At 48.3% G+C, this 15,030-nt stretch overlaps 1 protein-coding gene and 1 long non-coding RNA gene across 11 annotated transcripts in view; one reads left to right on the top strand and one right to left on the bottom strand.

The window, feature by feature from the left end:
* KCNC4 (potassium voltage-gated channel subfamily C member 4) overlaps positions 1 to 9,717 on the bottom strand; it is a 66,294-nt gene extending 56,577 nt beyond the window's left edge. For all 10 annotated transcript variants that reach the window (XR_014527600.1, XM_083509478.1, XM_083509480.1 and 7 more), the window contains exon 1: positions 8,604 to 9,717. Coding sequence is in view for 9 of the 10 variants with exons in the window: in XM_083509478.1 (XP_083365604.1) it covers positions 8,604 to 9,245 (642 nt within the window). In the remaining variant the exon portion in view is untranslated. The remainder of the gene's footprint in view (positions 1 to 8,603) is intronic.
* On the top strand, positions 9 to 6,315 carry LOC310709622. The gene is made up of 3 exons (XR_014527605.1): positions 9 to 369; positions 4,084 to 4,203; positions 6,164 to 6,315. It is a non-coding gene; the product is annotated as an uncharacterized lncRNA (long non-coding RNA).
* Positions 9,718 to 15,030: the final 5,313 nt, after the last annotated feature.

The following is a 15,030-nucleotide window of genomic DNA, read 5'->3' as shown; positions in this document are numbered from 1 at the left end:
CTGCAGGAGGACGAGAAAATAAGCTCAGTGATTAAAATGAACAGGCCATGGGAGCAGAAAAACAATATATGTAGAAAACAACACCTCTCTCTTTCTCCAGTGCACTTATTAATTGCTACAAAGAAGATACAGAATGAAGATGTATGCTTGATTTGAGCCTAGGAAGAGGCATAGCCATGATCAAATGACAAGCTTGGAGTTTTTCTCTACCCACTTGATGTGGCCGTGGTCTCTGAGGAGAGGAGGAATCTTTTTTGAATGGATCCTTTCCTTCTTGAATGAATCTTAGTTTTCAGTTCCAGCCACACCCCCAACTCAGTGAGATTGATCAGTCAAAGAAGTTGGAGGGAGGAGACTGTGGAACAGTGAGTGTTCATACCTCAAAATTCTGAGCTTGCAGGCAGTCTGTCTCCTGTCTTTTACCTTCAACACTATGCTAACCTTCAAGGAATAATACTAATAAGTATGTGCCAAGATTAGGTGAGAACTGAACATGCCATACCCAACTTCCCCATTGCTTTATGATGTCCTTTTTGGACCAAATTGTTGGGCAGCGTGAAATTTCCATGCCTCTGATGGCAATGAAACTCATCAGTAGTTTTAGTTTCTCCTGTATCCCAAAGGCCAGCCAGTCTCACACGCCACTGATACTAACAATAAACAGGAAGAACTCAATTACCCAGTTGGGACTACTTGTGTTTGTTTGTGTTCCAACCTCATTCTTGTTTGTTTCCCCCCTGCACATTAGTTTGCCAACCAATGCATGGATTAAAACCCACATGAACATAAGAAGGCTATTTCTGTGCTTTGGTTGATGATGACTTGGAGCAAAGGTCTGGTAGCTTTGATGAAGTAAGTTTGATGGTTCATATATCATTTTGATGTGATATTAATTAAAGCACTGGTTTGCAATTAAATAAATGATTCATACTACCTAGGAGTATAATCCAAAACCCTAAACTGTGAGGCTACATGTACTACAGAATATATACAGTACCTACCATTTAGATACAAGGGGATCTGTTGTGAAATTCACAGATTTTAGTTTGGCTTTTCCTGTCCACATGAGAGCAGACTAAGCCAGATGATTTGCTTGAAGGCTAAGGCTAGGATCCTCAGTAAAACTAGTTCAGAGAGCACAGAGGAGTTTTAAGTTTCTTTTCCCCAAACAACACAACTCTCCCCATCACTTGGCAAACTGCCTTTGAAACTGATAACTTTCCAGAAGCAAGGGCTGGCGGTTATTGGGCAAATCTGTTTTCCTCCATGGTATAGGAATAAATGCCAGATGAGTTTGCCATCTACTCAGTTGGCTTTAAAAGGGGATTAGACAAATCCATGAAAAGGCTATCAATGGCTATTAGTCATGTTGGCTGAGTACTAGCTCCAGTGTCGAGACAATATGCCTCTGAATGCCAGTTGCTGAGAATCCCAAATCAGAAAGTTCTGTGTGCTCCTGTCCTGCTTAAAGGTAAAGGTAAAGGGACCCCTGACCATTAGGTCCAGTTGTGGCCAACTCTGGGGTTGCGGCGCTCATTTCGCTTTATTGGCCAAGGGAGCCGGCATACAGCTTCCGGGTCATGTGGCCAGCATGACTAAGCCGCTTCCAGCGAACCAGAGCAGTGCACGGAAATGCCATTTACCTTCCTGCTGGAGCGGTACCTATTTATCTACTTGCACTTTGACGTGCTTTCGAACTGCGAGATTGGCAGGAGCAGGGACCAAACAACGGGACCTCACCCCGTCACGGGGATTCGAACCGCCAACCTTCTGATCGGCAAGTCCTAGACTCTGTGGTTTAACCCACAGCTCCATCCGTGCCTGCCCCCCGTCCTACTTATTCATCCTTTAATTCAATGTGTTTCACAGAAAGTTATCAATTGAATTTTCTGAGATTATTAGTGTCAATATTTAACATATTTATTTGCATTAAACTCAGATTTCATTTTAAAACAGGCTAGTGGTGTGTGTGTGTGTAGCTGGCATTAAGGCTGCAGCCATACGTACCTGAGAGTAATTTCCACTGAAATGTAATAGAGCGGTCCTATGTATATCTGTCCACAAATATTCCTCATCCTCTCAGCTAAGTGTGTATAGAATTACAGAGTTACTTGAGAGGTTTCAATGGGACTTGCTACTGAATATACATGCATAAGTTTCTGCTATTCACAAGGTAACGGAAACTTAGAATAAAAATAAAAGCATATTTAAATTCTAAAGCAATTAAAAAATAACAATAGTTCACCCTGCTTTGACACCCTGCCTCCAAAGCTGATGGCCTTTCCATTCTACATACTAATGAAGAATTCATACTCTTGGCTGAAGCTCCATAGTATGCAAGATGTTTCAGAAAATGAATAACTGGAACAAATGTGAAATAAGCACAAGCACACATGCACATGCACACGTGTACACTATTTCTCTCAGAATAATTTGATGCTTTATTTAACAAATCAGTGCACCTAACAATTTTACCAAGTTGGTGATGAGCCTTGCAGAGCTTTTCATTTTTACTGCTTGGCCTCAGTTAACATCTAGTCATTGCATTGGATCATTGATTTTAGCTCAAGAGGAGACTCATCAGCCCTGTGATATGAAGGCAAATATTGATTTCATAATACTTCATGGGGTTGTGGAATAATTGCCCCAGTCTCTAAGCACAACCCCTTTAAATTAGCCATCTCCACTTAGATACTTGGGGTAAAGTTGATTCCCATCTGTTCTGAATGGTGGATCAACCACTATCCTACGTGAACTTTATGAAGTAAGCCGAATTAATTCTTTGCATTTGTCTTCACTTATAAGGCACATCCGTGTGCCTAACTTTCACAGCAAGGGAGTCTGAGAAACTGAGGCAAATCGTGATGTCAAGAGATGACGTTCAATGTCTTTTTGTCAAAATAAAAGCTGACAAATCACTGCATCCAGGTAGCCATCACTTGAGAGTTCTTAAAGAACTCAAATGTGAAACTGCTGACTTTATAACAAAAACACATAACTTGCCCCTAAGATCAGTCTCCACACCTGCGAACTGGAAAGTGACCAATGTAACATCCATTTTTCATATGGTATTCAGATTGGTTCGCTCAACATCTGGGGAAACTGGTAGAAAACATTGTTCTACAAAATTACCAACCATACAGAAGAACTACCCTTGCTGAAGTTGAACCAGCATGGTTTCCACAAGAGAAAGTCCTGCCTTAATAACCTATCAGAGTTCTTCAATAATGTCAACAGGCATAGAGATAGACTCTCAGAAAGCTTTTGACAAAGTACCTCATCTCACCACAGAATCCTGAGCTTAGCAGCTGTGGAATAAGAGAGGATCAGTAACTGGTTAAGAAACATGAAGCAGAGAGTATGGATAAACAGACCCTTCTCTTTATGGAGAGATGTAGAAAGCACAGGCTCCCAAGCATCACCATTGGAACCTGTGCTTTTAAACTTGTCCATAGATGACCTAGAGTTCAGGAACAGTGAGGAAACCTGCTGACAATACCAAATTGTTTAGGGTGGTTAAAACAAAGCAAACCAAGATTGTGAAGAGCTCCAGTAGGATCTCTCCAAACTGGGTGAATGAGTAGTAAAATTGAAAATACAATTCAGTGTAAGCAAGTGTAAAGTGATGCACATTACAGGAGTGGGGAAACACCTTAATTTCACATATGTAGTGTGCTTGTTCCTGTTTTCTAGATCATGCACTTTCTTGTTTACACAAAGAGTCATTGAAGCCTCTTCCTGTGGCTTGTACATGCATTGCTGGCATGCTCGTTTCCTCTTTCGGTGGTTTTATGCACTCAGGTAGAATCTACACACATATAAAAAAATGCTGTGAAAGTGCTTTTTAAATTTTTTTTTGAAAAATATACTGAATTTGTCATAGCTCACCATTGCAATCTAGAGTCACATTTGTATATTGCACTTTATAACACACTTAAAAGATTTTATTTACTGCTGTATAGCTGAGTCCTCAGTGTAGTTTCTAGGGCTGCCCCCCATCTACTTGAACAGCAACAGTAGCTAACATGATTGCCACTCTTACTAAGCACATTGTTACCTTTTCTGTTACATTTCTCTGTGCAGAGAAAAGAAGAGGAAGAGGAAGGAAAACCCCCATCACCACATTGTTGCAATTGTCTCCATTTGGCCTGGGGTATATTCCAGGTGTGGAAGTGTCATTTTGGTGGAGGCAGGCCTTTTCGGGTATTGTTCCTCCTCCTCCTGTTTCTATGCAATATGCAATGCAACAAAAGCAGTCTAGCAGCTTAATTTATTATCTCGTTCCCACCCTTCTGTTACTCCAAGGAACCTAAGGGACATACACCCACACACCCCAATGTTTCTCCTCACAACAAGTCTGCAATACAGTTTAGGCTGACAGAGCATGACTAGATCGAGGCCACCTAGTGAACTTCATGGCTGAGTGGGGAACTGACCCTAGATCTCCCCTTGTCTGTGCCTAGTCTGACACAATTACCACAATATCACACTGGCCAACACTGTCAGATCCTAGTATCTCTGCTACTGCTGAAACATTTGCCTTCTAGTGGCAGGCAAAGTGTTAGCAAAGAACCTCTGCATGAATTCCTGGTGAGCTATGCCCACTACACAGCTCTGCCTTTACTGTTCTTCACAGTCCGCAAGTGAGTCAGGATGCAAAATTATGTCTGGCTGTGAGCAGCAGAAATTAAGGTGGGAGATCTGCTTTCATTTGGGGCTTTTAAACTCTGCTCTCTCCTGCTGAGCAGACTGCTGCAATGTTTCATGTCCATGATTACAGCTGTTTGTGTGAGTCTCTAGCATGCCATGCCTTTGTTCATCGCGGCAGGGGGACAGGGCTCCTTCCCAGCACAAAGCGCCAATTCCTACTGTTACTCCAAAGTCAGCTGGCTTCCTGCAGCCAAAGCTGCTTTCTCTGCATTTTGCATGGAGGAATCAATTTCTGTTGTGCTGAGGGACTTCCTAACTAGAGTTAGTGTAATTCCAGAAGAAGTATGAACTCTGTCGTTGCCCTGTGCCTCATTGCCCATTTTGTGTTCTGATAAATATCTTCCGTAGATGTGTGAAAAAAACAGCTCTCAAAACCCAACCTTCAGAAGTCAATGCCACAGCAGGGACTCTTAGCTCCAGCCAAAGCACCAATAAAACTGTCACTTCTGATAATGATGCCACAGGCTCCTCCCCTTCACAGCACAACCTTATAGGCCAAGATGTCTTATGATGCTGGTTTGTGGCAGGAGGGAGAGATCGGGGGCAGGCTAAGAGTAATGGGGTCCAGCCAGAAATGGGGCCTGCCTGGCTGATCCCAATGCCATCTGCTTGAAAAACCCAGACATTCTTGCTTGCCAGGGAAGTATGAATAATATTGATTACAATGAACAACTTGGCCCCAAAGGACTGTCCTTTGCTCCCCACGTTTTCATACAACTACATGCAAAGGGCAACATCTTTTGAGCAGGAACACTGAAGGAGTGAGACTGAGTAACATCACTTTTGTACCTTTCCTGCTATGTTGTCTTAGTCAAGAAAAATACAGAATTATTATTATTAAAAACATTTTCTGGCCTGAGAAAGCAAATCAAAATGTCATGTACCCAATGAAGAACAAAGGTCAATAAGGCCAGTTAAGGCCAGCTAGAATTTATTCCAGTGATGAAAAAGATGGAATCTATGGCAGTCTTTGGAAAGCCAAGCCTTAGTGGACAACAAACATCAGAGATCTTGTTTCTGTGACAAATAATACATTGACACTTGTTTCTTTCAGAGCAGGATTCCATTAAGGGGAGGGGGGTTATTTCTACACCACCTAAATGAAGTGCAAGGGCACTTTCTAAGACAAATCATTCATATTTCATGAACCATTTAAAACACCCTTCTCAACACTAGTATGTAACACTAGCACTACTGGATACTTAGCTGGTACAAACTGAGATACCGGTAATCTTGCTGGAAGTATTGAGAGCTTGAAATGAGTTGAACAGCACCTGTTTATACCATTTGAGGATCCTTATCACAGTTGTAAGGAAGTTTAGAGAGGGAGGTAAATGAAGTTTCCTGGGTCAACTGCTCTCAGCTTCCCCAGAGTACAGCAAAGTCTGCCAGGTCATGCCATCTAGCTAATGCCCGCCAAATCTTGATACATATCCTCTCCCTTTTAATGTAGATGCTTTTCGAAGCCATTCTTCTATGGCCCTGTGCCTTGGTCCCTGGGAGAGGACAGTCACATTTCCTGCCAGGTTCTCCATCTGCCATTGACAGTGAGAGCCCCTTAAGCTTTGCTTTCTCCAAGAAACTGAAACCTTAGCAAAAACAAAAACAAAACAGGCACTGAGATTTTTTCATGCAATGACCTGGGCTGCAGTGGCGTAGCATGGGTTGTCAGCAAGGCAAGTAATTTGCGCCCCCTAACCCCTGGATTTGCGCCCCCTAACCCTAACCCCCAGATGTTGCGCCCGGTGCGGCCGGCCCCCCCTGCACCCCCCACGCTACGCCACTGCTGGGCTGATCATATTCTTAAATGGTTTGCAGGGAGAAGGTAGGGACAGATGTACTTATCACTACATTGGTGCAGATTTTTTCGTTTCTAGCTCTGATAATCATATCATCAGGCATCACCGAGGTCAATGGCTGGGGAAAGCATTTTCCAGGAGAAGACGAGAGACAGGCAAAGGCAGTGTGGGAAAATCCCTGGAGGCTGTTTTCAGCAAGTCTATTTTGGACCCTCTCATAAATTGAGAGCAGCTTTGGAAATCTAAGACCTTTGAGACTACAGAAGGGCCCTGTAATGCCATCTTTGGAATGTCTGGTTTCGGGATTTGGCTGTTTGGCTGGAAGAAAACATGTTGGATGTATGTGCATACACCTATACCATACCTGCAATGGAGGATAATGTTTCATGCAGCTGATGAAGTGGACCCCAGTCCATGAGCGTTTATGCCCACCAAAACCTGTTAGTCTTTAAGGTGCCAAAAGAGTATTTGCTGCTTATGATGGTTATAGAGTCCAACCACCCACCAACGCACACATTTTAATGTGAACTCTGCCAGGATCTAGGCTGAGCTCAGAGTGTTCCCTTGCATTTTTTACACCTCTAAATGCCAGCAATGCTTCTGCATGTGAGACAGAGAGAGCTAAGAGTATATGTGCCAGCATTTACGTGATAGGTGTGACTAAGGAACCAGAGATATGAACCACTACTTCTTGAGTATAAAAGCAAGAGCGTATGGCTGGATGTGAATAATGCATTTGATTTATGCGTACATTAAAAAGCAAAAGCATGTGGAGATTGCCCCTATTAATTTGTGTGGGTTTGAATGGGAATGAAGTGGGTGTGTCTCCATCAGTAGGCATGAAAAAGTATCTCTCAAAGCGAAAAAGCAGGCAAGTAGCAGGTGGCTTCCCGTCAGGCTGTATTTCTTGTTCCGGAACTTGCAAACAGGTAGGAATGGCAGGTATCACTAATCTGCTTGCAAGTTAGAATTCTAAAAGATGAAAATTAAATTTACTTCTATCATGGGTGAAACCAGGGGGTTGCATCACAGCTTCCTTAAACAAAAGGACGGCTTGTTTTTGGATAGTGGATCAAAGAGGACAATAAATAGAAAGAAAGGTTTGGGGCAATGTACCCTCCTTGGGTCGTCAAGGGCAAACTCCCACCCACAGCTTCTTCTTTCTTTGGCTGCTTAAGAAATGAATTTCTGTACACATGCATGTAAGCATATGCACAAGAGAGAGGTGTGAAAGGACGCATGTAAGCCAGTGGTGAACCTGGAAGAAGCATAGGAGGGAAATATATAGGTCCGTGGTCCCTAATCAGCTAAGTACTACAGACCCCTGTTTTTCAAAAGTCATGGACCCACGACTTATGAAAATTTTGATCTCTCTATGGTAGTTTTTGTTATGTGATCCCCACTCATAGAGGTAATTATTACTGGGCTTTCCTAAAAATATTTTAGATCTTGAATTCCATGAGTGGAAGAGGGGACAGCATGCGTAATGCTGGAGCAGACTGCTCCAAGGCTGCCTTGGGAATCTGAAGGCCTTGTGTTTGCCTACTGAGAGTTGTGCTGGAATGATCGTTGTCTGGGGTGGGGGCAAGCCACATCCATACAAATTCAGGGGTGCTGTTTTACTCCTCTATGTGTGTGTATAAAAAGAAAAGAAACACACGGAGAGAGAAAAAATAAGAACCGAGACGCTGCCCTCTCACGTTTGTGCCAGCAAGGGAGAGCAAGGAGAGAAGGTCACATGAAGGGAAAGAGGAAGAGAAAATAGCAGCGAATGAACAGGAGGGTCATCACAAAGAAAAGAAAGAAACTCGACTCAAAAGCCTTCAAGAGTGGATGAAATCCCATACTGCCCATAACAAAAATGTCTCAAACTGAATGTAACTCATGGAAATAATTTAGTAACAACATTTTGAAACAAATGTTAAAAATGAAATGTGAAGCAACTGTTGTCTCTGGAGAGAAACAAAAGACGTAACAATGGGGTGGCGCAGGAAGGGTAACTGAGTGATTGGGGGCCCATGAGGATCTGGCCAGTGTGTGGGGAGCCCCCCCCCCGCTCCCATAGGTGCCCCCACCAAATGCCCATCAACTCACCCTGGCTGCCCGGGATGAATAGGGATCCTCAAAGAGTGCCCACATCCGGGGCTGCCAGCTGCGGCAACAGCCTCCTGCTCCCGTGGCCCCCGGTGGCCTGTCGTCCATGCCCATGCGCTGCAGAGACATTTCCTGGGCTCCTTCCTCCTCGTTCTCCTCGCCAGCCCCGCCAGCCCCGGGCTCCGGGCTCTCGAAGATATCCAAGGCTTCCTCGGCATCGCGGTGCTGCCGGTAGGTCATCCAGCAGCAGGGCTCCACGTCGGTCTCGTCGATGCCCCAGTAGGTGAGCTCCTCTTCGAAGAGGGGGCCGCAGATGTCGGCGGGGCAGTGCAGCTTGCCCGTCCGGTAGTAGTTCAGCACGTAGGAGAAGATGCCTGGGTGGCGGTCGAAGAAGAACTCCTTGCTCTGCCCGTCGAAGTCGAAGTTGCTTTGGGCGTCCGGGTCGGCCAGCCAGGCCAGGCGGGTGCCTGGCAGGGTGCGCAGGGTGCTCTTGTACGTCTCATGCCGGGTGCCCCCCACGTTGATAGTGATCTTGTCCGACTCTTCGCCTTTGGCCATCTCTTCCTTCAGGCATGTTTTGGACGGTGGCTTGTTCCCGGATTTGCGCCCGCGGTAAGAGGAGACACACACCGAGCTGATCATAGATCAGGTTAGGTGGCCCGCAGGTGCCCTCGGATGACCCTTCCCGTCCGGCAAGGAGCTGCGCTGGGCGGCTGGGCGAGGACGCGCGCTCTCGCTCTCTCCCAGGCAGGAGCGGTGGGTCTCAGAGGTTGGCCGGGACTGGCATTCAGCTCGGAGCAGGCACAGTCCTTCTCGAGAGAGAGGGAGAGCGTCTTTGTGTGCGCGCGTGTCTCTCTGTGTGTGCGTGCGTGGCCGTGGAGGAGGCCAGCGGGAAGTGTTCTGCTCCTCAGCCACCGAGCAGCAACAAGTGCCTCGACGGAGGGGGAGCCGAAGACCAGACACGGAAGGAAAGGGGCCTGGCTGGCGAGCCGGAGAGCTACAGGATTCGGCCCCCCCTGCCTGGAGGCAGAACTGGAAGCAGATGGCAACGGAACTGGTGCGCGCGTGTTTATCGAGGGCACAGGAGTCTGGTAAAGAAAAACACCGTGTTAGGAACAAACAGGGGCGCCGACTTATAAAAAATATTGGGGGGGCCCATACCGGGGTCCTGCCGCTGGTTCGCTCGGGTAGCCGGGAGAACGCAGTTCGAGGTGGCGGTGTTGGGGAGAGACCCTCGCTCAGGGCGCCACTAGACTTGGCAGCCGGCGGCCTATTTGGGGGGTTTTGGAGCGTATTTCGGCGGAGCGATTGGGGAGGAGGGGGCTTGTTGCCGGATTCTTCAGCTGAGCCGGAGATCCGCTGCTGGGGGTCCCTGGGCCGAGTTGTGAGCATGGCCTGCTGAAGGGAGATCCAGCCGATTGCGCAACGGGGACGGCCGGGGCTCTCCGGCTAGGGCGCGCGGCTGGCTGGCTGGCGAGGGAGCAGGTGGGGAGGAGGCGGGGGTCCTCACTCTCTTAGGAAATGCACCCGCGCGCCCGATTGCCACGAAGTCCGAAGGGTGCGTGTGTGGAATTAAAAAGCAAAAACGAGATACGGGCAGGGCAGGCAAAGAGTTTTCTGCAAGAGGATGGAGGGCAGGTTGAAGAGAAAATCACTCAGGATGAGACAGTCAAATCAGCCATGATAAAATGGGCTCAGGATATTGGGTATAACATCATGTTTGAGGACTGGGAAAGGTTATGGACCACCGGAATGAAATTCACGGCATGTAATGCCTTGAAGGAAAATATTATGAAAATGATTTATAGGTGGTACATGACCCCAGTCAAGCTTGCAAAAATATATCACCTGTCTGATAATAAATGTTGGAAATGTAAGGAGGCTGAAGGGACATTCTTTCACCTCTGGTGGACTTGTCCAAAAGTGAAGGCCTTCTGGGAAATGATCTATAATGAGTTAAAAAAGGTATTTAAGTATACCTTTCCCAAGAAACCAGAGGCCTTCCTCTTGGGCATTGTTGGCCAGAAAGTGTTAAAGAAGGATAGAACTTTCTTTATGTATGCAACTACAGCAGCAAGAATACTTATCGCAAAATATTGGAAGACACAAGATTTGCCCACACTGGAAGAGTGGCAGACGCAATTGATGGACTACATGGAACTGGCTGAAATGACTGGCAGAATCCGAGATTTGGGAGAAGAAACAACGGAAGAGGACTGGAAAAAATTTAAGGGCTATTTACAAAAACAATATAAGTTGTATGAATGTTAAAAATTTACACGATTCGGAAACTATAGCTTCAGCAATTAGATTTGGGAAACAGGAAATTATATTTTAAGTAAGAAAAGGTCAAAATCTAAGGTAATACTATGTTTAATTTAAGATATAAGTAACTGATGAAAAGTATGTTAAATTTAGAGGTATAGTATTTGAAAAGTACAAAATAAGGTACGAAACAAGGTAATAATTTGCTGATATCTTTATTATAAAGAATGCAGGGTAAGGGAGATGCGAGGAAGTCCAGTTAGTTATATAAAAAATGTGTTGAATGGTTGGTTTTCTTTTCTTCTTTTTCTTCTTTTCTTTTTCTTGTTCTTTTACTTTTTTGTTCAGTGTATGTTTCTAACTTTGTATTTGAAAACTTAATAAAATATTTATAAAAAAAGAAGAAGAGAAAATCCTTTCGCTTTTCTGGGGCGCAGGGAAGTCTCAGAGCCGGAGGTTGGGGAAGGGACCCCCTTTGCTCTGCCCTCTTCTCCCGTCTTAGATTTGCATGGGGGTCCCCGCCCGAGCTTGCCTGGCCACCGGGCCACACAAGGGCCGCGCTCTACGCGGCACACCTTGCTAGCTGCACAGCTGTCCTCCGCGGCTGCGGAGCGGCCCTGTGCCGGTGCCCAGCCCCTCTGGGCGCCCGCTGCGCTGCCAATGACAAGCGGGCGACGTCGCGGGCGGGGAAGGCGTCGCTTTCTTTCCCGATCCTGCATCCTCCCAGTCTTCCAGCCCTTTTTTGGGTTGGAAGCTCGTCTCGTTCGCCCTTCTCCTTTCTTCACCCTGCGCGCAATTTTCCTCCCTCGTCTCCCTCCTCATTTCTCCTTCCTTCCTTCCTTCCTGACTGACTGACTGACTGACGGGCTTGGGCTCGGGCTCAGGGTCGGGCTCGGGCTCAGGGTCGGGCTCGGGCTCAGGCTCGGGCTCGGGCAGCCGCAGCGTCGGCGGTGTTGGCGATCGGCGGCGCGGGGGGTGGCCCTCCCGGGGGAGCCGGCACTGCTCAATGGGGTTGCCAAGGAGACAGGCCGGCCGCCCCCCTCCCCCGGCCCGGCGCCCACCGCCGCCCGAGATTATTGGGGGGGCTGAGCCCCCCCAAACGAATTTTTGAGGGGGCTCGGGCCCCCTCAAGCCCCATGGAGTCGGCGCCTATGGGAACAAATCAGACGGATATTGCAGCAGCAGGAACAGGAGGAGGAAGAAATCATCTCCTCTCCTCTTTTCTCTCTTCTGGTCCTCAGCAGGTTGCTGAGTCTTCCCAAAGTGGAGAGGAGAGAGGGCTTGACTTGACTTTAAACTTTGAAAGAGCTCCAGTGTTGGATTCCCACGCTGGTTCTCTCTCTCTGACACAGATCTGCAAACAATTCACTCCCGGGGTCTCGCCGTTCCTGCCTACTTGGATTGCCGCGCTTCGCCTTGGCTCCCAGGCAGGTCAACGCGCGATCAAGAAACAAACAAGCAAACCATGGACGTCTCCGGCGCTCGAGGAAGGAGCCGCCGCCGCCGCCGCTTATTTCCTAGACGTGAGCCTCCGGGCGAGGAAAGCCGAGCGAACCAGGCGCACCATCCGCCGCTGCTTCTGCTTGACTGAGCTGGTTCCCCTCAGGAGAGAGGGGGGCGCGGCGAGGTCCAAGCAAGGCTGATGAGGAGAAGCCGCTTCAAGCTCCCGGCAAGACGCGCTTTCCGTCGGAGGTGGCCGTCGTCGGGTCCAGCTGGGACTGCGCTTTCCTCACAGCTCCTGCCGGGAGAGACGGCGAAGGGTCTTGCCGGCCTTCAGGTGCGCCTGCGAAAGAACTGGAGGAAGCCGAGCCCGCTCCGAGCTGCCTCATGGTCGGATGGTGGGAGGGCGAGAGGGAGGGAGGGAAGAAGGGAGGGAGGAAGCACCGCGCACCGCCTGGGCGACTTGGCCTCTTTCTTGCCACCCCTCCCCTCCGACAGGGCTGGGAGGGGCAGCCTGCAGGGAGAGGGGGGGCTGGTCACCAGGGGCAACTGGGGGGCCGCCCAGAAGTTGGGGGCGGGCGGAGAGGAGCCATGGACAGCTGCCGCCCGAGTTGCGCTCCCCGCGCCAGGCTCTCTGTTGCGCGATGCCCTGCGGCGTCGAGGCTCCACGGAAGAGCCGAAGCGCACAGCCTCCTCCTGGCCTTCGGCTCGAGGCAGCTGACGGAGGCGGGAGCATTTCGCCCCTTTGTCCAGAGGGGGCGCTCTGCGGAGGGCAGCGCGAGCAGGACGACTCCGGCGGCTCCGCAGCCAGTGGTTTCCCGCCGCCTGTTGCCCGGATACTGGGCGCTTCAATTCCCAGCCCGGCTCAGCTGGGCTCGTCTCCCTCGCCTCCCAGGAGCTGCGCGGGGAGAGATTAACCCCGTCGGTGCCGGCGCGCTTTGGCAGCTCCGGCGCCGGAGGGGGTGTGGACGGGGCGGGGCTGCCTGAGCTCTTCGGCGCGGCTTCCTCCTCCTCCGGAGGGGGGCAACTCGAGACGGGGAACAAGCTGCCCTCGGAAGCGAGGGGCGAGCTGATGCGGAGAGTCCTCTTTGGGGTCCGAGTGTAAAGGAGCTGGCATGAGAGAGGGGGCGAGCGAGGCCATCCCCAAAACCCCACCAGTATAAATTTTCCGGCTTTCAGATTCAGAGGAGGAAGTTGAGGTCGTGAGAAAGAGAGAGAAGGAGGGTCGTCCTCCCCCCGCCCCAAATCATCCTCCACAGCTTGTGGGTCACACAACGGCACCTTTCGGCGTCTCAGAGGAAGCACCTTCAACGTGGCGAATATCCTGCTTTGCCGGCCCCCAGTTGAAGGTTCTGAGAATGGGGCATCCCAGCTCTCCACCCACAGCTCCCAGGATGGCACGTGAAAGCAAAGTCTAAGTAGGTTGCATGCCTAGAGGTCCCAGTTTCAATCCCTGGTCCATCTGGGTGGGGAGTTGGAAAAGTCTTCAGTCCGAAATCCTAGAGATCCGTTAACCAAGCCGTGTAGACAAGGCTGTACTAGATGGATCAATAGTCTGACTCGGTTATAAGGCTGCTTCCTCTGCATCTATGACACGGAGTCCCTCTGGATGAGCTGTTTATTGAACGGTCATATGCTTGTACAAAAATCATGGGGACGTTCGATTCTTTCTGGTCTTTCTTGCGAGTTTGTTCTGATTTATTTGTGGGGCAGTTATAGGACATTGAGCATCCACCCTGAATTGCTTGCAGGGTGTTCCCATGTCTTCCTGTTAGTCATTCATTCATCCCATGCTTTTCAATGCATTTCCCAAACTGCAAAATAATAGTAATAACCGATTCGTTTTTAAAGAAGATTTGTTGCACTATGAAACCCCTTTAATGCACTTCAACTGTGCAAACTTAAAGTAGCAATGTGCACTTGAATCCCTCCCCCACAATAATGACAGTTTGGAGGCAGTATCAATCTTTTGTGCAGAGCGCCGTGGGCCAATTCACCAGTCTCTGTTGTTTTGGAGCCTAGGAGTTGGATATAGGGAAAGGGTGGGCAGACTTCAGGCTTGTGAGATCTACCGGTACAGATCTGACATCTAGAGTCAGGTGCAAAAGACAGACAGTTAGCATTAAAAGAACAAGGTGCCTCTGGGCACATTCTGAACCTAGGGATTCGTTTCCAGAACCAGAAAAGAACTGAGCTGTCTGGCTTTCACACAACCCCACTCCACCCCTCACCTGATTCGGCAGCCAAATTTAGGTGGAATGAATAGTTTTGTTCTGGCTGTAGTTAAACACTTGAAGGTCAGAACCTCTTGCCAATCTACTGCAAACCACCCAGAAATCTATCAGTAGATCCTGATCTGCTCACCCACAATATAGTCTTTAAGTGGGCATGTATCTACCTAGCAAAGCAAAACTTTGATGTGGAAAAGGCCTTGTGCAGCTTAACCCTATTATGCAAAATTACTCAAGGGAAGCCCCATCGGACTCAGCAAAATCTGTTTCTAAGGTGACATGTTTGTTGAGCATTCATTCTGATTTGTTCACAGGAAGGTTAGACAGTAGTTGGCTATCTAACAAGCATTTGTTCTGATTTGTTTTCAGGGAGGTTAGATACACTTTCCAGTATATTTCCCTGTCACTTCATTATTTGCATAAAGTCCAATCTTTGGGGAAGAGAAGTGGGTTTGTTGTGCAAACCAACCCCCAGTTAGCTGTGATCATGC

The sequence above is a fragment of the Podarcis liolepis genome, assembly GCF_965112155.1.
Source record: "Podarcis liolepis genome assembly, chromosome: 6".
Classification (NCBI taxonomy): domain Eukaryota; kingdom Metazoa; phylum Chordata; class Lepidosauria; order Squamata; family Lacertidae; genus Podarcis; species Podarcis liolepis.
Note: the sequence above shows the minus strand (reverse complement) of the source record. Positions and strands in the feature narration are given on the sequence as shown.